The 25,647-nt window shown below is 46.4% G+C and overlaps 1 protein-coding gene across 1 annotated transcript in view; it reads right to left on the bottom strand.

The window, feature by feature from the left end:
- Window positions 1–1,328: 1,328 nt before the first annotated feature.
- Window positions 1,329–25,647, bottom strand: part of THBS4 (thrombospondin 4) — a 48,006-nt gene continuing 23,687 nt past the window's right edge. The window contains exons 3-22 of the mRNA XM_012766787.2: window positions 24,985–25,232; window positions 22,367–22,475; window positions 21,956–22,038; window positions 21,584–21,635; window positions 21,193–21,398; window positions 19,641–19,778; window positions 16,939–17,007; window positions 14,164–14,316; window positions 12,029–12,133; window positions 11,693–11,800; window positions 11,270–11,429; window positions 10,142–10,260; window positions 9,215–9,267; window positions 5,946–6,139; window positions 4,865–5,043; window positions 4,191–4,239; window positions 3,902–4,098; window positions 3,150–3,322; window positions 2,076–2,215; window positions 1,329–1,554 (exon numbers count right to left, since the gene is read on the bottom strand). Of these exons, the coding sequence (XP_012622241.1) occupies window positions 1,493–1,554; window positions 2,076–2,215; window positions 3,150–3,322; window positions 3,902–4,098; window positions 4,191–4,239; window positions 4,865–5,043; window positions 5,946–6,139; window positions 9,215–9,267; window positions 10,142–10,260; window positions 11,270–11,429; window positions 11,693–11,800; window positions 12,029–12,133; window positions 14,164–14,316; window positions 16,939–17,007; window positions 19,641–19,778; window positions 21,193–21,398; window positions 21,584–21,635; window positions 21,956–22,038; window positions 22,367–22,475; window positions 24,985–25,232 (2,597 nt within the window). The 3' untranslated portion in view covers window positions 1,329–1,492. The remainder of the gene's footprint in view (window positions 1,555–2,075; window positions 2,216–3,149; window positions 3,323–3,901; window positions 4,099–4,190; window positions 4,240–4,864; window positions 5,044–5,945; window positions 6,140–9,214; window positions 9,268–10,141; window positions 10,261–11,269; window positions 11,430–11,692; window positions 11,801–12,028; window positions 12,134–14,163; window positions 14,317–16,938; window positions 17,008–19,640; window positions 19,779–21,192; window positions 21,399–21,583; window positions 21,636–21,955; window positions 22,039–22,366; window positions 22,476–24,984; window positions 25,233–25,647) is intronic.

Below are 25,647 nucleotides of genomic sequence, written 5' to 3'. Positions count from 1 at the left end.
GAATAGGAACAGCTATAAAGGTACAACCTAACTGTACCACAGAGTGGGTGGAAGACTGGGCCAGAGAGCTGTTGGAGGACCTCAGGAAATAACCTTTCAGTGAGATATAAAAGGAAAGGAGACAGAGATGATAACCTCCAACCAAATGAATTTATTTCTCTCCCTTGGGTTTTTTGGAATTGGGAGAGATTTGTAGATGTGGATGTTTCAACCATAGTTGAAAAAAGGCAGCAACATGGCCCAGAGATGGTTGGGTGGTAGCTCCAATAGCGAGTTTCCCGTGGGAGATGGGATAGTCAGAAGCAGTGACAATTGGTGGGACAGGCCTGAGTTCTGTCACCCACTAGCAATGTTGACGTAGGAGATCAGATGTTCTGGATGCCAAGGCAACACAGCTGCAGGCTGTACATGTGAGGAAGACTTCCAAAAATCCTCCACATCTCATTGTGGCCACACGTGTGTCATTGTATTTTTTAACTGTTATTAAGTCACGGTAAAACTAGGGTAAGAGTGTTCATCCTTTACAAATGATTGAAGATATTTTTCGGAATTCCAGAATAATATATAACTACCCAGCAATATTCTTTGAAACCAAATTCCTAAGGAATTTATAAAAATTGCCTGCATCTTTGACTTCCAGCTGAAAGGCTAGTGCACACATTAGGCAAGTTTCTGCCCTGTGTAGACAGCTACTGCCATAGTTACAGCATCTGTTGTGAGCAGCTTTTTGAGTTGTAGGAAGGCTTATATGATCCATAGACGTCCTATTGTCCTTATACTTAAGGGGCATTCATTGTTCATTTATTCATTCAGCAAACACTTACTAGATATCTGCTATATTCCAGGTACCGTGGGGATACTGACTGCAGTATGACATGATCCTTTGTTTTCAATAAGCTTACAATCCTCTAGGGGGAGCCAAATACATAAATAAGCCTAAGAATTAATGTTGCAGGTGCCAGAATAAAAGCCTGTGCTAGGTTGGGGTGAGTGTCAGAAAGAATTGGACACATCTGCCTCTGGGTTGGTCAGACAAATTCTTCCTAGGGAAAGTGCCCCCTGAGCCTGTGCTTCTGAGACCAGCTAGCCAGAATAAGGAGGCCGCTAAGGTGAGCTCCCAACGGCCAGGCTTTGTGTATGAAGCTAATTGGGCTGACCTGAAGGCCTCTGGCCTGGGCCTTCTGATTCATGCACATGTTCCATGACTACCCCCAGTATGAGACCAAAAAAAAAAAAAATCCCACTGCAAGTTCAATGCATGTCCCTCAGAGAACAGCATGCATCATCAAAGCCTGAGCCACACATAAGCAATGTCTGAGTAACACGGATTTTAAAAATGATCTCTTCTCCTTTATTGCCACAGTCATATAAAAAGTTCTGATATATTTGGGCTGGTATAATAAAGCCACAGTGCATATAAAGAAAATTATAGGAAGTTAAAAAATATATGCTTTTAGTGTTTGGAAAAGCAGTTACGGATTGCTTCCTTGGTTTAATTATCCAAGCGATCGAAATTCTGGGTTTGAAACTCTTGGAAGTCCTCTGGGATGGTGTCTGCAACAAGAACAGGCACAGGGAAGGTTAGCGAAGCTCCCTCCACCCTGGAATCCAGGTCCACCTCGTGCTGCGCAGGTGTCCTGTAGGGGGCGCTGCCAGCCTGCCCAAGAGGCCCCACAAGGTCCCCGCAGCCATTTTCTACTTCAGGCAGCTTTGCAAATTGTTGGCTTAAAGCCCAGGAGTGCTCATTCACAGGCCTAAAGAAAATTAGCAGGCAGAGTGGGTTCTGAGTCTATGATTATATTTGCGCCATATGAAAATAAAGGCTGCCTGTAAATTAAGCCTGACTGAATTCTTCACTGAACCCCAAACCCTAAACCATGCAGTTAAATTCTATGAGTCTCAATTTCCACATATATAAAACAGGGAAAACGAGATCTACTTTTTACTTCTGTTACACAGGGACTATCAGGTTTTAACGAATACGTGGTATGAGCTTTGGGCTTCTGGAGGGAAACTGTGCTATAAATGTAAGGTGGTATTATTTGATTCACTGTAGTAACAGGAGTGCACGTTACCATTGCAGCGGTACTTGAGGTTGGACCAGATGATGTTTTCTTGAGAGAAGCAGAAAACGCCAAGTCGGCCTCCACGCATTGTGGTGTCTATGGTGACCCCAGAGTCGGCCACCAACTCAGAGCCTTCATAAAACCGCACCCTGCAGACAATACAACCCACCATGAAGTGCCCACTGGGAGACCCCAGGCTCCCACTTCACAGACACCTACTTTTCTAAAATTACATGTGTAGGAAGGTTATATTTTCTATAATTTTGTTTTGGGACGAGGGAACATTTTAAGGGGCACTGGACTTCACAGGGCGGAGAACATGATCACCCCACTGTGTGGCAGAGTACATTTGACATAGTGTCACAGATATGAATTGGCTTCACAGCTTCCTTTTTCCCACCAGGCTGCTTGCCTGCCCCAAGGAAGAGAATGTACTTGGTACTCCTGCCTAAACGTGCTACATAAGCTGGCACAGGTGTTGATCTGCAAGTCTGGGAAAGAAGTGCACTGTCTAAATTTTAAAGATGTAGCCCTAAGCCATCCTAACTCCTGATATGCTTTTTAAAAAGTCCAACGACGAAACGAGGCAGATACATTGGCTTCCACGAGGCTGAGCTCCTGCCGTGCAGCACGCGTCAGCAGCGTGCAAGGCTCTGCGGGGACTAAGAGCACGACACAGCTGCTGCCCTCGTGGAGTTTGTGATCCAGTAGGGAAGACAGACCATAAGGGACTTAGTGCATAATTCACACTGAATGTGCTAACAAGTGACTGGGCGGGGTGTGGATAAGACACTCTTACCTCACACTGGTCGATGTGTCCATTCTTGGGGTCCTCTGCAGAGCATGGCAGGAAGCTACCGCTCTTCAAGTGCACCAATCCCCCCAAAGTTGGGTCCTCCCATTCCCACTTTGGCCCTATAGGCCAGAGGGGTGTTTTCTCTCCCACCTCTTTTCTGGGGCCATAATCCAGGCACGGAGATCCTGGCGTGTCCTTGGGACTACCCTAGTTCAGGACTGCTCAGGGGAGTGACGGCTCTGGCATGCAGAACAGAGTGTGCTTTGCTTCGAGTGCGAGGTGCCTACCTGATGTAGCCCACCTGGGGCCTGTGCTGCAGGAACCAGCGGTAGGACACCTTGTCCTTCCAGCCCACGTTCCTGGAGTCCTTCCACAGCAGCCTGACCTGGTCGCTGGTGTCTCCCGTGTGCCACAGGGAGTTCCGGAGATGCTCCCCTGGACCTGTCTTAGACTTCACAGCCTGGACAGTGACATGAGCAAGGTTTTAGGACGGGATGCAGAGACCACCCTCCCTGCTTCCTAGATCTGAGCTGATCAGTGGTGCTCGATTCATGGTTACAGACTGGCTGCCTTGGATTCGGACATAAGAAGTATAAACACACATCATTTTTACTGAGGTGACCCCCAGCCTTTCTTTTATGGGCCAAGATTCTACTACCTAGTCCACATTTTTCTTTCTGTAAATCCACTGCTCCTCACATTTGCCCAGTGAGGGTTCCCATGAAATGTCTGGGCAGCCTATCAGCACTCCGGTACAAAGTTGGCCCCAATGACAAAACATGCTATTAGCCAGTTGCCAACACGGCGTGCCTAAAGATGCACTCCAAACCTTCCCCACCTCTGTGGCCCCACTCTGGCTGAAATTCCCACCAGGAGAGGTGAGAATGTAGCTGGAACGTAGGAAGGAAAACCCTTCCCTTACCTTAGCAAAAATGCATAGATTTCTTAGATTAAGCACCACAGAAGAGAACACAGGATTTCAAAGGAGGTTGAAGAGCCCAGAAGAGAGGGAGATGAGTGGTTTCAAAGCCACCAATACCTTGAGCTGAATGCCAGGTTCTGCCACTGCTCGGAATGGGGTGGCCTGCCAATAGGTTTGCTCTGTCTGCTTCCACATGACCACGTAGAAGCTGGAGCTATCTTGGTAGCCAAAGATAAAGCCTGCATAGTCATCATCTGTCTGGGTATTTACATGGAAGGTCCCTTCAAAGTCAACTCCGTTAAAAGCCGTGTACCCTATAGAGATCAAATAAGATTAGAAAAACAGACAAGCCACAGCAATAACCAGAAGACTCCCACATATGTGGTAACCAAATTCCTAGACATACCCACTGCCAAACCAGGATCACTGTTCATGGTCTGCACAATCTCCATGCCCTGCAGAGAGAGTTGAGGGGGTTCAGAACACTCTTGAAGGGGACAAGTAAACCCAGGGAAGCCCAAAACCTCAGGTCCCATGGGTGAGTGGCCAGTGATGTCTGACTCCCATGTAAATATTTCATTATCTAAGTAGTGGCTCTATCTTGCGAAGAAGGTTAAAAATCTCAAAGTTGAATAGAAATGATTTTGCTAAGACCGTCAATTAAGTTGATTCAACAAACTCTTAACTGGGGAACATATATATTTCCAATGAACATGACTTAGTCTGTGACTCTGGAAAGTCTACTAAGCCTCTCCGTGCCTTCCTTTGTTAGTTACCCGATGAGGATGACAGGCAGCATGTTGGGGAGATTAGGAGTGTGGGCTCTAGGATCAGACTGCCTGGGTCCCAATTCTGGGCATCTTAGCTGCTTATTGCAGTGCTACCGTGAACAATCATTAAAGCTTTATAAGACTATGTCCTCATCCATAAAATGGGCATAATGAAAGTACTGTGTCATAGGGCTACTGAGGAATAAATGTGACATGAACAGTGGCTGGCCCATAGTCAGCACCCTCTAAATGTTACCTACAGCCCTCAGGAGAGACTAAGCTGAGCTGTTGCCAGTGGTGTGACACTCACCTGATTGAGGACCACCCAGTTGGGATCAATCTGGGCGTCCCCTTCAGGATCCAGCACTACGGTCTGGTAGGCCCTGAAGTCGGTCAGGGTGACCTCTGCGTTCTCCGGGCAGACGTCGATCCGATCGATGACATGGTCCTGGTCGAAGTCAGTCTCGCAGATGTCTCCCACCCCATCACCTGAGTGCGGTCAGAAGGGACAAGAGCTCTGCAGTGCCCGTGTCCGCCCCACTCCTCAGCACAGAAAGGCGCGGGCGAGGAACAGAAGGGTCCGGGCTGTGCTTTTCAACCACTGCTAGGAGAGGAGCCCCAGGATCAGTGGCGTCCGAGCTGGACCGGGGCCCCATCCTGGAGTCCTTGTGGTGGGTGACCAGGCCGGCCCACAGTGGACACCCAGAGCATCTTGTAAGATCAGTTTGTCCTCCACTCTGTCTCCAGGAACTTATTACAGACACTTGGATTCACTAACTGGTGGATCTTAAGCCTGACCTTACACACACAGCTATAGCACTTTCTGGACTACGATGTATAGAAAGCAGAGAAACTATCATTGTTACCAGAATATCTTAAGACCGCAACTTCTGGCAGCCCCTGGGCTGAATGTGGCCCACAAGCATGTTTTGTTCAGCTGGCGTGATGGCACTGAAACATTTACATTTGCTCTTCTGGGTATGGGCACGCCCTCTCCACGTCACCACAGTGCCCACTGCGCCCGCCTTCACGTATCTGGCTCGGTGCACACGTTTCCATATCTGCTTGGTCCCTGGCATGTGAGTTTGTGAGCCAGTCTGCACCATCCTCTCTACCCTTGCTCCTTTTCTGGGACTCCCAGTGGAATGAGCAAGCAAGATGGCGCAGCAATGCTCCAAGCCCGAGGGCTTGTGGCTGCTTCCTGCCCCACGTGAGCCTGCCCTCGGGTTGCTCAGGAAGATGCAAAGCAGGGGGAAGATGGTGTCTACTGTCCACACAGGCTCAGCTGCGCAGAGAAGCTGGGGGTGCCCTGGGCCAGTGCCTGGGAGAGGCGTGCCCCCAGCTGATGGGGACCTGGGGGAGTCGTGCAGCCCTGAGCCAAGCCCGCTTACTGTTGCTATCTTCCTGGGCTGGGTTGGGGACCAGCCGGCAGTTGTCTGGTCCGGGGGGCACCACGTCTGGGATGCCATCATTGTCGTCGTCATCGTCACACTCGTCACCAATTCCATCCTTATCGGTGTCCAGCTGGTCGCTGTTAATGACGGTGGGACAGTTGTCGGTGCTGTCCTGGTGCCCATCTCCGTCACTGCAGGAGAAAGGGGTGGTTTGGGTCACAGCTCGCAGGGAACAGACAGCAGTAGTTCTCAAGAAGGGGGGCTGTGTGAGGTCTCTTCCCAGGCTTGGCTTTTTTTTCTTTAACAAACCCACGGGGGTCATTCCCTTAGATAAGGCTATGGATGGGCCTCAGAGACAATTTTCCCACTTCCTCAACCTCTTGAGACAAGTGAGTCATTTCCTACTCCAGAAGATAAAGGTCTATTTCTGCGATTTATGACCAGAGACTGCTGTCGGTCCCTGGGGACTGCCAGGTGATACCCGGCTCAGAGGCTGGGTGAGGTGTTAGGGGACAGTGGAACCGACAGTCTCTGTGTAAATCTTGGCTCAGTCCCTGACCAGTGTGTGACCCCAGGCACGATACATGACCTCTCTCTGGCTCAGTGTCCTCATCTGTAAAATGGGGATAACAGCAGTACCTGCCCGATAGGAAGTGCTTTTGCATACTTTAAACATTTGTAATATGCAAAACCCTGATCATTTTAATCCTGCAGCCTTTGTAACAACCCTAAGTGCTCGACTCTTAGGAGGCCCCACGATGCTTTGTTCTGTGGCTCCTCACAGTCCCTGGCCAGTGGACCCAATGAGGACTCAGACCTGACTGCTGGGGGGAGAATGGCAAAGAGAACAGGGCTGCCCCTTCCTGAGATGGGAGCACTCAGGCAGCGCTCAGTGGGGTTGGAGGACTTCTCCAAACTCACCTTCTCTGTCCACCTGACTTTCCCGGCCGAAGGGCCACCTGGAGATGAGTCATCCCTGTGCCCAGAGACTTCCCTGAGTCTACTGAGACCCTCGTGGCTGCTCTGGATCAGAGCGACACTCCTCCTGCCCTGTTCCACCTGTGACCTGTCCTGGGGCAGGAACTGCCCCTACACTTTCCAGGGGAGTACGGAGGAGGGAAGCTGGGGACCAGCCCGTGCCTTCTGGTGCCTGAAGGGGCCCAGTGACAGCGAGGCCAACCTGGACAAGCTCAAACAGCAGAATTCCCCGGCACACAGCAGGGCTGCTTTATAAACACAAGATTGAGCTAGTTCCATTAGGAGCCATTCTCTGTAGGCCTGAACATTTTTATGCAAAAACAAGCAGTTCCTGTCCTCCTCCCCAGGGTTCAAGTTTGTGGGAATTAAAATGTAGTCCAGTGAGTCATTTGTTTTAGGCAACTATCTCAAGGTTGGTGGGATAAGGCTATCTTAGAAATTACTGTAGATGGCAGTCAGAGTGCAGGACGACCTGCCACAGGGAACATTCTTGATGTGCGTCACTTAGGGCAGTTGTTAGGGTAGCAGTCCCACCTTCCCCTCAGAAAGGGAGAGGGACATTCGATGTCAGACTGTCACTGACATGCCCCTAATTGTGTTGTAACACCAGTAATAGCACAGCCACTATTTTCTGCTTGTCACCTGAGGGCCAGCACTGTTCTGGGAGTTTTACCTACATTATCTTGAATTTTCATCATAACCTGTGTGATGTGTTTAATTAGCTCTGGTTTGCAGATGAATAAGTTGAAACTCCAAGAGAAATACATTCACTCAGCTGGTACAGTTGGCCCTCTTTATCCATAGCTCCATAGCTGAAGATCAAAAATATATATTTGAGGAAAAAGACCAATAAAAAATATAAGTAAAAAAACACAGCATAGGCCGGGCGTGGTGGCTCACGCCTATAATCCTAGCACTCTGGGAGGCCGAGGTGGGTGGATCGCTCAAGGTCAGGAGTTCGAAACCAGCCCGAGCAAGAGTGAGACCCCTGTCTCTACTAAAAATAGAAAAATTAATTGGCAAACAAAATATATAGAAAAAATTAGCTGGGCATGGTAGTACATGCCTGTAGTCTCAGCTACTTGGGAGGCTGAGGCAGGAGATTCGCTTGAGCCCAGGAGTTTGAGGTTGCTGTGAGCTAGGCTGATGCCATAGCACTCTAGCCTGGGCAACAGAGTGAGACTCCATCTCAACAAAAAACAAAACAAAAACACAGCACAACAACTATTTACATAGCATTTACAATGTATTAGGTGTCATAAGTAATTTAGAGATGATTTAAAGTATACAGGAGGATGTGTGTAGGTTATATATGCAAGTACTACACCATTTTATAAAAGGGACTTAAGCATCCATGGATTTTGGTATCCTCAGAGGTCCTGGAACCAATCTCCTGTGGACACCAAGGGATGACGGTATGCACTTTGTAGCAAGGACCTAGAGCATAACAAAGGAGATGGGACTTTATAGGAGCTGTCTTGAGTAGGGTTTGGGTTGGGAACTGGTTTCTGCAGGGCAATCTGTGATCCAGGCATTAGATGAGAAGCTACATCTTTTCCTGCTTTGCTTTTAGAATCCTTTCCCTCTCATCCCTGTCCTGGCTGCGTCTCTAAGCATTCGCTATGCAGATGAAAGGGAATATAGCCTTGGGCTGCAGGTGCCTCTAGGGCCGAGTGGCACATGTCTGTGTTTTGGGTGATGTTCCTACACTATCCCTCAAGTTTGTGATCTCTCAGCAAACTGACAGCCTTCTATTTTGGGATGATGGTGAAATTTTCTTGAGCTGTAAGAATAATAAACGAGCTAATATTGACCGAGTGCTCCATATATAGCAGAAACCATAGTAAGTACTTTTCATGGATTAACTCAACCTTCACCTATGAGCTGTATCTATTGTCATCCCCATTTTGCAGATGAAAAGACTGAGGCAGAGACGGAAGATGTAATTTGCCTAAGGTTAGCCAGCTTGTAAGAGAAGGAGCTGAGATTTAGTATATGTAGCTGTCTTGCTCCACAGCCTGTCTGTGAAGCATAATGCTACGCTGACTCTCCTGTAATAGATTTCACTTGCTGGCGTGCCTCGTCACCCATCCTGACACCATCATCCCCTGCACAGAACTTTCAGGGAGAGTTTCATGGTAACCCTAACCAGAGGCAGGACTATTGGTCTAGCCCAATCCACCCAGAGAGATCCCGAAGCATGGTAGGTCCCAGCAGAAAGCCCTGAAAATTAAAACTCCTTCCGGATGTTCACATCTAACTCCCTGCAGCTGGGAGACGTGCCATACCTGTCCTGATTGGTGTCACAGGAGTCCCCAACCAGATCATTATCCACATCAGACTGCGAAGAGAACAGAACATTTTGTTGTTTATCCCTGGGGCTGCATGCACAGAACGTTCCAGAGAAGGCAGACCTGGCCCATCACCACCGGATTTCAGGAATGATTTCTCTGGAACTAGTGTGGTACAAAACTGCAAAAGGACAACACCATATTGGTGTAGGCACAATGCTGAATTTTCAAAAAAGCCTTCTGAAATATCAGGCTGCATGGATGGGCTGCCCACACACCAGATGAGCCGATTGGACAGGGGCGCTGGGGCAGCGTGGTGGCAGGTGGAGACGTGGCACTCTGGCGCGGCTCGGAGGGGAGCCAGCCGCAGCCATGGGGGTAAAGGCAAATTGATGTTGCGTTGCTTCTGCAGTTTGGAATGGAGCCAGAATGGTAAGTGAGTCACAGAGCGCAACCATGACTCCTCTCTCTCGGGGCTCTGAAAATGAATGACATATCACACTCAATTATCCAGACTGGGCGGGGGAGTGAGAAGGGAAACGTGACGTGTCACTGAACTCAATCTGAAATGTCCATACATGGGCTGTGTGGGGATTTGGGGACTAAACAGACATGGGTCTCCCAATGGTTAATTTCCACCTTCCGTTTGCACTTGTCTGGGGCATGATTAAGCTCACGTTGCTAACCTCGTAGGCACCCTGCAGCCCGGGAGGTTAGTCCCAAAGGTCTCAGATCTCCTGGAGTGTTCACATCTCATCATCTTCATGCCTAAAGTGTTCATTTCTCCACCTCTGCTCTGTTGGGCAAGTGGCAACAGCAAAGAACTGGCCGGCAGGCTCTGCGGTGTTTGTAGACACTGGCGTAAGCGAGCCTTTGCGCAGGGGAGCTCAGCCTGGGGTTTGAAGTCCCTGTAAGCCCACTAACCTGGTTAGGGTTGCTGACGTCAGGACAACTGTCACAGGCATCCCCCACACCATCACCATCCTTGTCCCGTTGGTCACGATTGGGAACTTTGGGGCAGTTGTCCAAAATGTTTTTTATTCCTGTGAGAAAGAAATGGCACCTTGGATAGGGAATGTCACTGACTTCTAGGGGCTGCAGAGCTCAGGCACGTGGGGAGTTACTTCTGCCAGGCCATCGTCACAGAGGCACTACCCTTTTCACCAGTTATCTGGAGGTGACTGCAAAGGATGGATTCTAGGGGACTTAAAAATGAACAGCTCTCTCGATCCACTGAACTCTACCTTATTTATGATGTCAAGGGCCAGGACAGTGACCAGAGGAGGGGTCACGGTGGCTAGGTGGGCTGCCCTTGCACAGGGATGCCCTCGTGGATTGGATGTCCAAGCTAAGACAGAGGCCCCAGGGCTCCAGGCTGGGTTGTGCTGGAGGTGGGCCTAGTGGGCCCCTCTTTTTTCAATTTTGCCCTCAAAGATGTCATGCTGGTAGCAATGATGACAGTGCCTAGGTATGTTGTGGAAATTGGCGAATGCTATGAGTCATGGCTTTCTCTGGTTTATTTCATTGAGCTGGTTTGTCAGCTCACACTGGATCTGGGGGTCGGTTGAGCTCACTGAAGGTGATGTCATATCGTAGGGAGGTGTGCACGTCCTGGAGTAGGGGTGTGTGTGTTTGGGGCAGGGTGGTATTTCCGAAAGGATTTTCCTTCCAGGGCCCACGATGTATGTGTAGCCTGTGCCCCTGCTCCAAGTCCTCTCATCCAGTTCTCCAGCCCCAGGTCCCTTGCATCCGAAAAGGCTGGTGGGGGTGGGGAAGGTGCAGTCTGGGAAGGCAGATGCTCTGCAGAGACACAGCCTGACAAGACACTGCTTGACGGCATCAATGATGTAGAGTCCCTGAAACTTAAAAAGGGCATGGGCTGTGGAGTCTCCTTCCACAGACACGAGTCCACCTCGGGCCCTCCAGACGCAGGCCGCAGAGAACCACCCAGAGCCGGAAGGCCCCGAGTCAGTAATGCTGTTCCCACTCTCAGAGAACCGGGGCAAAAGGACAAATGGATCCCAAATAAAAGACAAAGCGAGAGAAACCCACCGTCTCCATCCATGTCGTCATCACAGGCGTCTCCTTTCCCATCCCCATCTGTGTCTTTCTGGTCGTTATTGATGACATTGAGGCAGTTGTCACAGGCATCCCCAAAGATATCCTTATCAGTGTTTCTTTGGTCCACGTTGTGAGTCAGGACACAGTTATCCTAGAAGAAGAGAAGACAGAACACTCAGACTTTTACTGAATCTACTTCTCCCATCGTTGAGTTGTTAGAACTCTGGTGGCCCAAGTTTGTCAGCTGTATATTTTAAACCCTTGCGAATCTTATAGGATGAAAAGCTGCAGTGCTATGGGAACCCAGGCAAGGAAGCTACACTTAAAGTGATTAATAGAAATCGTTAACTTCCCAGGCTCGCCCATCACCCCTGGTCCGCGGCAGCTCCTAGGCCCTCCCGGCAGAGCAGGTACCTGCTCGTTCAGGATCCCGTCTCCATCAGCGTCCTCGTCACAGGCGTCTCCGATGCCGTCTCCATCTGCATCTTCTTGGCCAGAATTTGGCACATACTTGCAGTTGTCCTGGGGTGGGGTGGGGTGGAGAACACCGCTCAGCGTGACAACCCACCTTCGCCTTAACAAGAACTATTTCTGACCTCAGGACGGAAGGACTGTGGCTGCTTGGCTTTATTGTTGGTGGCTGTTTTGCTTCCTTTGAATTTAAAAATGCAATTTTAAATGAGAGCCACAGGACTTCTCCCCCGGGAGAAGACGGGACTTTGGAAAGCTGCAGAGTACAGACCCCCTCACCTTCTTGCAGTTCCGGGCAGAGCACGGCAGCTCCTCGTCGGGGTAACTGTCGATGTCCACGTCCTTTCCACAGATGTAGCCGTCACCAGCCCAGCCGACGCCACACTGTGGAGGGAGAGCGCCTCAGAGGAAGCTGAGCCGGCAGGGAGGCGGCTGCCGACAGGGCCTCTGCTCCTGCCTGCTCATCCCCAAGGGGACGGCTGACCACACGGCATTGTTGGGTGGGATTTAACAACCATTTATTTGTATTTGAACAGTCTAATGGTTCAAAGTTCAAAAAGTACAAAGGGGGATACATAGAGAAAACTGTCCTTGTCACTCCTGTTTCCAGGGACGGGCAGAGCAGCAGAAGGAGGAAGGGAGAAGGACCCGGAAAATGATGGGGAACCAGAAATGCAGAGGGAGGAAGAGTTGGCCTGTGACAGGAGGTGAGAGGAGAGGGAGAGAGTCTGAGGGGCAGAGTCAGGGCCCAGGGAAAACAGACTTTGGGGGAGCACATGTTAAATTTCCTGGCCTCTCTAATCAAAATAAGGTGCCTTCAGACCAGTGCTGGCCTGAGCCTGTTCTCAGTCAGCTGCGCCCCCCTGCAAGCAGGGATTTAGGAGGCAGGATCCTGGAGAGGGTCCCTCCGGAGCCCCCCTTGTTCCCGCTTCCGAAGCTCCTTCAGAGGGCCTGGAAGGTTCTGCCATGGGGTATGGTCCTTGCCTCATTCCAATGAGGAAAAAATTTCCTCTAGGAACAAATACATTTTTAATGAGCCATTTTCTGGCAGATTAAATTATTTTAGTAGTCACACCAAGTTTATTAATCCTTTACCATCTGTCGTTGTGCCTTACTGCAAATTCAAAAACATATTAAGAGCCCCATCACCCACATCCCAGGGGAGTCGTCAGTTTGTGCACAGAAAATGAGGATTTAAACAGAGATATACACTTGCTTCTTAATGACTGTGTTTTGGTAATAAACATGCCCCATCAACAAGAATTAGGGAAACTGTTGGGGTTTTTCCCTAAGCCAGCATATTCCTTCACCCTGACCTTGTTATAGAATATCTGTGTTGCCAGGAAGGACTGATTTATGTTTATTTATATTTTTTAACTTATTTTTGACTCTTATTTTTCCTATTTGAAAAGTGATATGCTTATGGTAGAAAATTTTGCACACACAAAGATAAAGAGAGTCTAAGTCTGAGATATAAAGAAGAGGAAAATGGTCTCCCAGAATCCATCCTGCTGCCCAGGGGCATTGCTGGGGACCCGTGAACCCCAGATCCTGAAGGGCTGCCTGCGGAGGGCCTGGCGCGCGGAAGCGAGGAGGTGTGGGCAGCCGGGGTCTGCCGATCAGCAGCGCCTAGAATCCCCGGGGACTCTGCATCCTAGGACTTGGGAATGGAGGACGGGAACGAGTCTTCTCCACGACAGGCCCACTACAAGCTCCGCGTGAGCTGCGTCAGGCCACGACTGCTCTGCTCTCTGCCCAGCCTGGCCCACCCCAGCCCGGCTGCAGGGCTGGAGAATGCGCGGGGAGTGTGGCCATTCACTGAGCTGTCCTCGATTCAGTGGGGAGGTGGACACGGAGAATGGCACCGTCCACCCCCTTCCACTTCCCTGTGGGAGACGGTAGGTCTCTCTCTGAGGACTGATGACAGCCCTGCCTCTCCACTGCAACCCACCCCAGGAGTGTCAGGCCAGATGGACCCTGGGAGTCCCAGGGTGAGGACAGTGAGAAAGGACAGCAGGTATGCTTGTAAATTACACAAACAGGTAGATGGAGCAGGAGAAAGAGGAGAGGAGGAGGCTCCTTCCTTTCCCGGTGGCTGGCTTCTTAGGCCTTTCCACAGAAACTGCTTGGGAGCTGGGGCCCCACGGGGGACTCCAGCATCCAGGTGCCCACGTGGGTGGTGCCACCTATGGCCATGGGGAGAGAAAGGGCAGCTGATGGGTAGATGGACTTCAGACTGCTCCGCCACACCCCACCAACTCAGCTGACGCTGTTACCGACACATTCTGTGCTCATTTTGATTTCAGTGCTGTCACTTCGGGAGTGCCTTTACCTTGAAGCAAGTAGAAACCGGAGAGGGCTGGTGTTTAAAACAGGTGTGGAAAAATGATGAAGCAAGTCGAGAAACAACTTACCACGCACGTCACGTCCCCCTGCCTCTCTTCAATGCACTGGGCGTTCACGCTGCAAGGATTCAGTTCTGGATTTCGGCAGTTTCTCTCGGTTTTGCATCCCCTTGTCTGATCGCCCGTGTACCCTGGTTTACAAGGCCCACAGCGGTAAGATCCCTGCAGGAACAAAGACAAGACGAGGAGCCAGGGGCTCAAAACTGCGAGCCAAGGCTCTGTTGTTGTGCGTGTTTTCACGTGTACTAGTGAGAACCATGCCTGCCTCTCTGCTTACGCGCACGTCTTGCAAGATCGTGTGAATGTTGGTGAAAACACCATCCGCTTAGACAGTGGGGGGATAAAGTGAAGGCAGAAGGCGGCTGGATGGTGAAACAATGACGCTGGCTCACCAGCGTCCCAATGACATCCCGGCAGGTGGAGTGAGAGGTTCTCTCTGGGGGCAGGGAGATGATTCAATTAAAAATTTGAGCCAGGCGCGGTGGCTCACGCCTGTAATCCTAGCACTCTGGGAGGCCGAGGCGGGCGGATTGCTCGAGGTCAGGAGTTCGAAACCAGCCTGAGCAAGAGCAAGACCCTGTCTCTACTATAAATAGAAAGAAATTAATTGGCCAACTAATACATACATATATAAAATTAGCCGGGCATGGTGGTGCATGCCTGTAGTCCCAGCTACTCGGGAGGCTGAGGCAGAAGGATTGCTTGAGCCCAGGAGTTTGAGGTTGCTGTGAGCTAGGCTGATGCCACGGCACTCACTCTAGCCTGGGCAACAAGCAAGACTCTGTCTCAAAAAAAAAAAAAAAATTATTTTTTTCTGTCCCTTTGGTTCTTTTACAATTGAATGACAAAGGAACGGGCAACACTGACAAACGTTGGTGGCTTGCATTGAGAATTCTTGATGCGGCAGGCTGCTAGGGAGAAACCTGGCAAACGATGTCAGCCCCACTGCAGTGACACTTCTGGGACTAGCCAGGACCTCTTTTTTTTTTTTAAATAGCTTAAAAATATATGTGTGTGTGTATATATATTAATATTCATAATGTTTATTTTTCTCAATTTATTCAGCTTTACTGAGGTATAACTGACAAAATTGTATATATTTAAAGTATACAATGTGATGATGTGATATATTAATACATATACATTGTGAAATGATTATCATAGTTAATTAACATATCCATCACTTCACATAGTTACCTTTTTTTATCCTTTTTAGGTGAGAATACAAGATCCACACTCTTAGCAAAGTTCATGTGTATAATACAGTATTATTAACTATAGTCACCATGCTGTACCTAGAGCCTCAGAACTTATTCATCTTCTATAGCTTGAGATAAAATTTATATATCATAAAAGATACCCACTTAAAGGCATACAGTTTAATGATTTTAGTCACTCATGCCCTCTCAAGTCCAGAGGATGCTTTCTGGTGATCTTTCTTGATCATTCAGCATCACTGGACATGTTGTCAGCTTGTTCCTTTTCTCGGCTTGTGCTCTTTTTCCTTTGCCTACTGTTTCATTTTTGGGGTTCCCTGGAGTTCTATCCACCGTCTACTTTCCTTCTCTCTGGGTGCCTTTGTACCAACGTCTCTCAAATCTATTTCTGCAGACCAACTTTGTCCTGGTAGAAAGCTAAGAAGTGGCCAGGCCAGGCATGGTGGCTCATGTCTATAATCCCAGCACTTTGGGGAGGCTAAGGTGGGAGAAGCACTTAAGGCCAGGAGTTCGAGACCAGCCTGGCAATAGCACGACCCTGATTCTACAAAAAAGAAAAATTAGCTGGGTGTGGTGGTGTATACTTGGAGTCCCAGTTACTTGGGAGGCTAAGGCAGGAGGATTGCTGGGGCCCAGGAGTTTGAGGATGCGGTGAGCTATGATGACGCCACTACACTCCAGCCTGGACAACAGAGCGAGACTGTATCTCAAAACAAAAAAAACCCACCACCAACAAAAAAACTAAATCTCTGTCTCTTCCTAAGCAGTACAGCACTGTGGAGAAGAACTCAGGCTCTGTAACCAGATTGGGAGTCTTACAAGATGTGTGACATTAGCCTAATTACATTATATTAATATTTCTGTGCCTCAGTTTCTTCAATTGTAAAACAGGGATAGTAGTGCCTGTTCATAGGCTATTGTAAGGATTGAAATAAATGACTTGATATTTGTAAAGTACTCACAAAGAAATGAGGAACCTAGGGATTAAATAACTTTCCCAGAGACATGTGGTAACTTGGAAATAGTCATACAGGGAATCAGTAGTCTTTTTGTTGATTAAAAATTAAGCAAGTTAACTCTGTTACATCTTGGACAGAGTTGACAGGAACTTTTAGAAATAAAACCCATATTTGAATGTTTACGTTATAGACAACCCTGAGTGCTAAGTATTTAATTTAATACAAATGACTTTTGAGAAGTTTTATGAAAATAAAGATTACCATTTGGGGATCTTGTAGTCACTGGTAAAATATTAATTGAACTATTAATATGAATTACTAAGCTTTTCATATTTTAAAATACAAGGGGGAGTATTTTATTCAACAAATAGTTCAACAATTCAACAAATAGTTATCTAAGAGCCCAATATTATAACTTTATTACAAGATAAAGAACTTTACTTATAAAATTACTCTTAAACACTTTTTGCACAAAATTTTACCCTTATTCTGCCAATCAAATATATTATGCCCATATGTTCTATGTGTGTTTGGGAGCTATGATCTATAAACATATACTTGTTTTAATAACTGGTTCTGCTTTGATAATAGCTGTGAGAAATACTTACCAAAGTGTTGATACAGATAGAATTGAGAACGCATGCTCCATTTTGACACTCATCAATATCAGTGCAGATCTAGCACAGAAAAGTTTAAAGAAAGTTTAGAGTGGCATGCTGATTAAATAGGAATGCAAATAAATTTCCTTAAATAAAATGCAAAATAAATTTGTTTCGATATCTTTGTGTGAAGTAAAGATACAATTTCAGGTAGAATGGTAATCTGAGGGTTATTTTTGCCATCTTCCTACATCTGTACCCATTTGTACTTAATCTAATTGAAAATGATAATTGCCTTCATGGTACTTGAAGTTGTTTAGCAAAGATGACTTGCACAATTCATCTGTTCCACACCTTTTTAGTTAGGAACATTTTTATCCTGATTGAGACTCGATGTACTTCTTCTATCTGAGGATTCCTCTCTTTCTCAATTCTGAAAAATTCTAAGCTTCCTTCTCTACTCCTTTATACTCTTTCTTTGGCACAATTAGATGAATATTGAATTTTCTCATTAGTATCTCCTTTTGACTCTTAGCTTCTTGTTTATATTTTCTATGTTTTTTATCTCTCTGTGATGCATCCTGGATGATTTCTTAGATTCACCTTTCAGCCTATGAATTCCCTGCCAGCTGTGTCTAATGTGTTTTGCTCATCTGTTGAGTTTTTAAGTTCACTGATTACATTTTTCATTGATAAAAGTTTTATTTAATTATTTCTCAAACTTATGTTTTTTTTCAATTGGCCTATTCTGTAATTATGGTACTTAGTTCTCCTTTTATCTCTTTAGCCTTTTAACCACTTCGGTACCGCGCTCACCGGCCGTGAAACCTTGCCCACAGCCGGCACTCACAGTCCACACGGTAGTCTGTGCTGTGCATTGACGACGAATCCGTGTTGCTCTTGTGTGATGAAGAAAGCTTGAAAGCACTGAAAGCTTGTTTTACTTTACAGGCAGCTTTACTTATAATGTAAATCAGAATAGGTAACATACATATATGTTCTCATTACATTATTTTTAAATGTTCACAATTTTATTTTGATAAATGAAAAATTAGAAGTCATATCATGGCTGTAGGCTAAAGTCGCTGTACGCGTTCATCTGTGGCTATCAACTATAGTTGACGCTGGTACCGAAGTGGTTAAACTTATTTTACATTTATCATATTTCCTTATGGTAGTTTCTTCATATGAACTGCCATTTGTGTTTATGGGCATATCATTAGTAGCCCTGACTTTGCCTGTGAGCCCTCCACTGGCCCTGACTTCTGGAGTGTCTTTACATGGTGGCATGCCTTTGACTTTCACCAGAGCTCTGGGGATTTTACTGCTCTGGGGATGATGATTATTTTAATTTTTTGGCTTGTGTTTCTGCATTATGTGTGTAACAGATCTGGAACTTGTAACTATAAGTCGTTTAAGCTTAAAGCTTTTGTTTGTTGTGGGTCGTGTTCATTTTTGTCAACCACATCCCAAAGCTAAAATCAAACTTCTTTGTTGTTAGCTCATTGAGTTTTCCACCTCCTTGTAACGAACAGGGTAGTTCTTGAGGCCCCTGGGTTGACGGCAGGTGTTTATCAAGTTCTGAGACTGCATGTGCTGCCCCCATGTATGTGACAGAACCCCAGGTCCCCACGCCTAGGTGCAGACCCCACTGCCGCCTCCCATGAGCTGCTGTGGCATTGGCCCCACTCACAGTTCTGGGTGTGAGTTCCTTCTTTACTTCTGGAAACTGCACCATTTCCTTTTATTTCTTTTGGCCTTGGGATGCATTAACATTTGTTGTTAAATTTTAGCAAGGTACTCCCTTCTACTTCAGTTTGATCTACTCTGTTGCTGGAAGTCCACAGGGAAGTGTTTCTTACTACCTTACAGCAAGCACCTGATATTTCGTTTTGTCTATTTTCCTTGGTTTAGTCTCAGAGATTTAGAAAGACTTTGGGCCATCACTCTAATGGCTTCTTGTCATTCCTTTGTCTAGCTTGCCTTTTTCTAGTCTAAAAAATCATGCCCTCTAGAATCCTTTGATAGGCAGCTAGGAAATAATGAACCTCTGCCCTTCTTCAAAGCTAATATAATAATTTCTCTAAGGTAGTAAAATATATTTATAGACCAGCCATTTGCAAGGGCTGAAAACATCAAAAAGAATTTCATAGTCAGTCAGTTAAATAATGACCAGGATATAGAACACTTGGAAATAAATGGAGACTGTCATAAAGTACTCAAGTGCTTTATGGCAATTTATAGCTTATATAAGAAAAAGGGGAGGTTGCCTCAGGGGATCATTTCTACTCTTGAAATCCCCTCATCTCTAAAACAGTTTCTGATTGGCAACAATGACTTTATGAAAGTGACCTAATTTTTCAAAGCTTTTATTTGTTTCCCTGATTCTCAAGTTATTCTGCAGGACAAAATTTTCAATGGCCATCAACAAAATAAGCCTGAAATTATGCCACATAGCCAGTATTGACCCATCGACTGGTTTTCTGGTGATACTCTATTATCCCAATGAAATAGCTTCCTCTCTTCTAGACATTATGAATATGTACACTCAGAAATGAGTTGGAAACTTCCCAATCTGCTCATTGTGCACCCTGACATTCCACATGGCACTGGCTGCTCAAGGAGGTGACAGGTTACACTGAAGAGGTGGAAACCAACCAAAATTGCTCTGTTCAGAGGAAAACCAAAGAGAAACCATAACTTCAGCCCACCTGTTTGTTTGTCTTGGCAAAATTGATCCCGACACCCTGCACCATGGGCCCTGTGAAGCCCACCGGGCAGGCATCACACCTGAAGCCAGGAGACAAGTTCACGCAGCGCACGCCTGGGTAGCAGGGATGGTATTTGCACTGGAGACCAAACAAACAAACAAATAAGTTCACAGAAAAAACTCTCTCAAACTTTTCTTCATCTGTTTGCACATTTGTTTAGTCATGTAACTGTTTTTTGGTGGAAAACAATGCTAAAAGGAAATAAAAGTTTCAAACTTCTTAGTGACCCATTGAATGTCTGCCCCATGCAACCTAGGCTCCCTTTCAGCAGGCTTTGCTGCTTTACAGAACAATGGCATATCCGGGTGGAAAGGGGCCCTGATGTTAGCCAGCCTACCTCCCAGTGTAAGCAGCTCCCTGGTGTTCTAACCTGGAATTCACAAATCTCTGTGAAAGGACCGTGTCCCTGGACCGCTTGTCAGCTGGCTGTTAGATGACCCCACTGGTATTAACAAACCAACTACTTAAACGAAGGACCTAGAGCAGGGAAAGCCAGGGCAGTTGCTTCTTCAGGAAGGTATGATCCATCAGGGTCTGTGCCTGCCTTCCACCCTATCAAGTCCATGGCTATTCCAAGGCTTTTGGAGTCTCAGGGATTGGTTCTGCTCCTTTTTTTTGTTTTTGGGTTTTTTTTTTAACCACTTCGACTAATGTAAAAAACATGACCACTTCCTGCCCTTTCAAATGGAGGAAAATTCTAGTTCACAGATAAAAACCAGATGCACTTCTGTGAAACGTGTACAGATGTTTCTCCAATTGAGGGATTTCTAGAGACCATTTTAATTGCTTACTACCGGGGAAGGTAGTTAGCCAAGTGCTGCTGTGAACCTGTGGGAGTCCGTGGGTGTCAGCGTGCGCCTAAGTTGCCCGTGTGAGCCCCTCCTTCCACTTCTCCTTGCAGCCCTCCTCTGGCTGGGTGAGAGGGAAAAGGCACATATTGGTGGCAACCTTGCCACCTGCTATGGACAGCCCACGTTTGCTGGATCCTGCTGGCTTCATCCTGGGCACTTTTAATTGCTCACAGGTTACATACAGGGCCATCCCAGCAGGTCTTGCTGGCATGAGAGTCCCCTCTGCTCCTCTATCTAGGAAGCCTGAAGAAACCCATTGTTGACCTCCAAAATACATCCTTATAAAAGCCCTCCCCTCCTACATCTGCAAAATCATGGGAAAAGCAAAACTGGAACACAGACTGCTTAAGAGACATGATCAATGCAGTTGTTGGCAGAAGGTTCGGCACTGTAGCCACACGGACTGGTAGAAGAGTTGGAAACACGGGAAGAATGGCAAACATGGCCACAACCGTGTGCCATGCCTCCTTCGGAGGCTCACGGTGTCTCATGGACTCCAAGGATTCATAAGGAAGTAGTTTCTAGGGAGCCTGGAGGACACCCAAGTCATCCTCTGTTCATCAGCGTGGCTGCTTCTGCCAGGTGCTGTAGGGTGTGGAGGAGGCTCAGCGGAGCCCTCCTCTGTGTGGGGGAACTTTTACCTCATCCACGTCGGAACAGGTGATCCCGTTTCCCACGTAGCCGTCGGGGCAGGGCCCGCACTGGAAGCCGTCTCTGGTGTCCGTGCATTGGACGCCTCGGAAACACGGGTTGGAGTCGCACCGGCGTGGCGGGCGTGTTGGGGGTGCCGGGGGTGCTAGGGACACCAGTGTGGTGCTTGGCGTTGGAGAGTGAAACGTGAGAGGACCTAGAGAAAAACAGGAATCCACAGGCTTATTCCCCACCGGGAAGACACATAGGATGCAAAATGAGCTTTGGTTTTCCACTGAACTTTTCTTCCTGAACCTTCAGAAACGCAGTCAGCGCAGGCAAGACCTTCACCAGTCTGCATCACCTGGCTCAGAAAGAGCCAGGCACTAGAAAAGCACTTACCACAGGCTTGGCATTCCGCTATGGTGTTTCGCAAAAATGTTGTTTCCTTGACCTTTAAAGATGAGAAAGGGAGAAAAGCATTGAAAAGGAGTGCCTGACACCATCCAGGAATGAAAGCAGCCACGTCACACTTCTTACAGCATTGCTAACATACTACTACTTAGACATGGGACCACGCTGTGTTTGTCACAAGCTTGGTCCCCATTTCCAGAGCATGTCTAGTAGAGTCCTGGGGTCAGGGATTGTGTGGGCCCCCCGAGGTCTGGCTCAGAGCCCACCTCCCTGCCTGGGCAGGACTGCATCCCCACGAGCTTGTACTGAGAGCTGCTCTGATCAGAGTGGGGCTTTTCTGCTGTCTGTCCTGTTGATTACCTGCTGTCTCAGAAGGTCCTTCACCTCTCCCAGAAGTTGGTTTAATTGTGTCATCTGACCCAAGAACTGCCGGTTAAAGTCTCCTGTGGGAACACCAAAAGGCAAGGAGCATTCAGCCAGTGACAGCCATTTATAAGTGGCTCAAAACCAAATGCTTCCTCGGAGAATCATGATGACAAGATGATTTAAAAAATTAGGGTGTCTGAATTTAATTTCTCTAATTCACCAAAAATAAAAAAATAATGCTGCCACTGGCTAGTTAGTTCAGATTCATGTGAGTCAGAACAATAAAAGTGCAATGAAAATATTCCTTGTCCTAGACTTTGATTCTGCTGGGACCCAGTGCATCCAGGGGACCTGGAGTTTGTCTGTGTTGATGGAGCGTGCACACTGCCCAGGAGCTCACCACACCTGTGCCCGTGGTGGGCAGCGGCTCGCTCTGCTGCAGGAAGCAGTCTTGCAGGCTGGCCACCTGGAACAGCGAGCCTCTCACCACCAGCTTCAGCTCTTCCAAGAAGTCCTGGAAGAAATCACAGTCACACCATAGATTGCTGACACTGTTCACAAGCCAATGTACTTACATATTCATGCAATTTTCATAACACAGCAGCCCTGTATACTCGGACTCTGACATCTTACATAATTTTGTAGATTCACATTTTTCCTAAAGCCTGCCAGCCCTAGCTTTCTGAAGTGAATATGGAAGCAGCCAGTAGCTTAGGAAAATGCTGGTATCCAACTCGGCCTGAAAGTTCATCAAGGTGGCCAAGAAGAGGAAAAGCTATTTTCCTACATGGTAAAACAGTTATTTTGTAACAGTAGCCTCTTAAGAATTGTCTGAAATTTGTTCATGGATTTTAGACTATAATAAATAAGATACCAATCCCAGTTTTATTTTTTTTTTGAGACAGGGTCTCACTCTGTTGCCCAGGTTGCAAGCAGTGACATAATCACAGCTCACTGCAACCTCAAATAGATGGGTTCAAGTGATCCTCTCACCTTGTAGTTAGGACTACAGGAACACACTATCATGCCTGGCTATTTTTTCCAATTTTTTAGAAAAAGGGTCTCATTAGGTTGCCCATGCTGGTCTTAAACTTCTGGCCTCAAGCCATCCTCCTGCCTTAACCTCCAAGTAGCTGAGATTACAGGTGTGAACCACCATGCCCAGTGTCTGATCCCAATTTTAAACAGTATTATTTTTGGATGCGTTAGTTAGCTCCATGTTTTAGCAAAGCCTCTGATTTCCATGGGCTATGAGAACAAATAAATAGTATCTTCTATGATCATTAGGTAGTTGGTATCATATTTTTATATTACTAGTTGATGTCAATCATTCATTGTTAGTCAAAAAGTCAATTTCCTCACCCTTTTATCTTGTAACTTTTACTCATACTCATTTTTATTATATTTATATATGATGGAAAAAGTTTATGTTAACTGCCAATGTGAAGTCAACATTGTTATTTTAGAACTCAGCATGCTAAAGATTTTCAGAGGAATTCTACTTTTTAATTTTGCTAAGGTTCATGCAGCATGCGCTATGTAAGAGATACTGTGTTGGACATCAGAGGCTCCACAGAGGCCAAGACCACAACTGGTTTTTCTCACCGCAGTATCCCTAATGCCTAGTGTGTGCCTATTTGTTGACTAATTGAATGAGTAGGTGACCATGAAACCAAGCCACTGTGATCCCTACTAATAGTCTAAGGAGGTAAAACTTCTGAGAAAATTCCAATGAGTATAGTTTCTGATTACCTTGTCAGGCTGAGTCCTATATTTTAGAGATTGACTTATTTGGTGGTGGATACTAATTTCTGAAATGACCAGTGACACAATTTTTGACTGTTACTCTGATTACTTGGGCTACTTTGGGGATTCAGAAATAAAGTTTAGCATATCTTTCTATTCATTGATTTTTTTCTATATGTAAGTCTATGTTAAAAATCTCTCTTTCTATGACTCTGCAAAACCAAAAAAAAGAAAAATCCAACAAACAAAAAACCTTTTGATTTTAGTTTTCTTGGCATTTCTGCTTTAAAATGCTTCCTGTTGTGTAAGCACAAAATTCCAAGGTTAGAGTCATAGTTTTTATATTACTATCTAAAACCTCACAGCATTCCTACTTGTAATGGAAATTATTGCTTACACCCTGTCTCTTTGTACAAAGGGCTCAGAGAAGCTTGTAACTAACGCCTATATAATGAAATAATAAAATAGAAATGGAAAATGAAGATTGAGAGATAGAAGACAAAAATATTATGGGCCATGACAGATGAACATAGTTACTGAGTTTGACACTGACTTCTATATCACATAAAATTCAGGAACTGTAACTAGTTATGCGTTACTGGAAAGGACAGAGAATATTAGTTCTTTATAGGAAACAAAACATTTCTTAACACAAAATCCTAAAAGACATGTATGTGGCAATTTCTACAGCAGGTGCAATGATATAATAAAAAATCACCATTAACATGGTGTAAAACAGAAGACAAAGGTGATGGGATTTTTTTTTTTTTTTTTAGACCACATGGAACTAAGCTAGCAATAAATTCCTTTTCATTAGTGGATGTTCTGACAAGACCTGTGAAAAATGCCATTCCCAGTGCTTGGCAGTTTCCAATCATTCTGTTTAAAATTTTCATTGAAATAAATATTAATAACATTATAGAAAATTGAAAATAGGTAATGTTATCATCCTAAGGTAGTTATTTTTGCTAATCCTTTCCAACTTTACAATTATATCTGAAGTCTCCACTAATTATTGAAAACAGAAACTCTCAATTTTGGCTTCACATGAGAATCAGTAATTTAAAAAGATGCTGATGCCTAGCACCACCAGACAGATTCTGATTCCGTTTGTCCTGAGGGTGGCCCTGTAGCAGTTATTCTCCAAGCTCCCCACACAATTCTAATACACAGCCAGCATTAGACCCAGGCATATTTTTCTCAGCACACTCCTTTGCACTCCCAGGGCCTTGGTAGCCCACCCTTTGCACTTCAAAGAATGGTCTGTGGGCTCCTACCTGTGGCCTCCTCTGGAAAGTCCTCAATTCAATGTACTCAGGACTCTGGGAGAGGCCAGAAAAGGCTCTGGGGAGATTGTGAACGGAATCCACTTGGGTGCAGTCCAGGTAGAGCTCTACAGAGCCAGCTCCTCGCTGCACATTGGTGAGTCTCAGGAGGACCCTGTGCCGCTTCCCATCGGCCAGCTGCAGGTTGTTGAAAACCACCAAATGGATCTTCCCGTCATTCTTCATGTAGCGGAGGATGGCTGGAAGCAAGCATAGATCGGTGAATGGCGTGACGAGGGGGAGGGGGATGGTCCTGGGCTGCGCGGCTTCCTGGCCACAAGACGGGGTCTCTGGAAAGAATGTGAGCAAGTCATAACCACAACTACCGATTGGTTCACCACCTTCTGTGTGCCAGGCACTGTCTCAGGCACCGGGAATCTACTCTCCTCCTGAGGACATTTTGTACTGATGGAGAAACAGACAATATGTAGTAAATTTGAAAATAAACAACTTCAGATAGGGGTAAGTACAATGAGCAAGCAGAATCTCATCAGAAAGCAAACTAACATCTAAGTAAGCTCCTGAGAGCATGAATTTATTAATTCACCAAATATTTACTAAGCAAACAATGGTGCTGGGGAGTGTCCTTAGGTACTTTAAATACTTAATTTCTAC

This window comes from Microcebus murinus, chromosome 11 (genome assembly GCF_040939455.1).
Source record: "Microcebus murinus isolate Inina chromosome 11, M.murinus_Inina_mat1.0, whole genome shotgun sequence".
Classification (NCBI taxonomy): domain Eukaryota; kingdom Metazoa; phylum Chordata; class Mammalia; order Primates; family Cheirogaleidae; genus Microcebus; species Microcebus murinus.
This window is presented reverse-complemented; position numbering and strand designations above follow the sequence as displayed.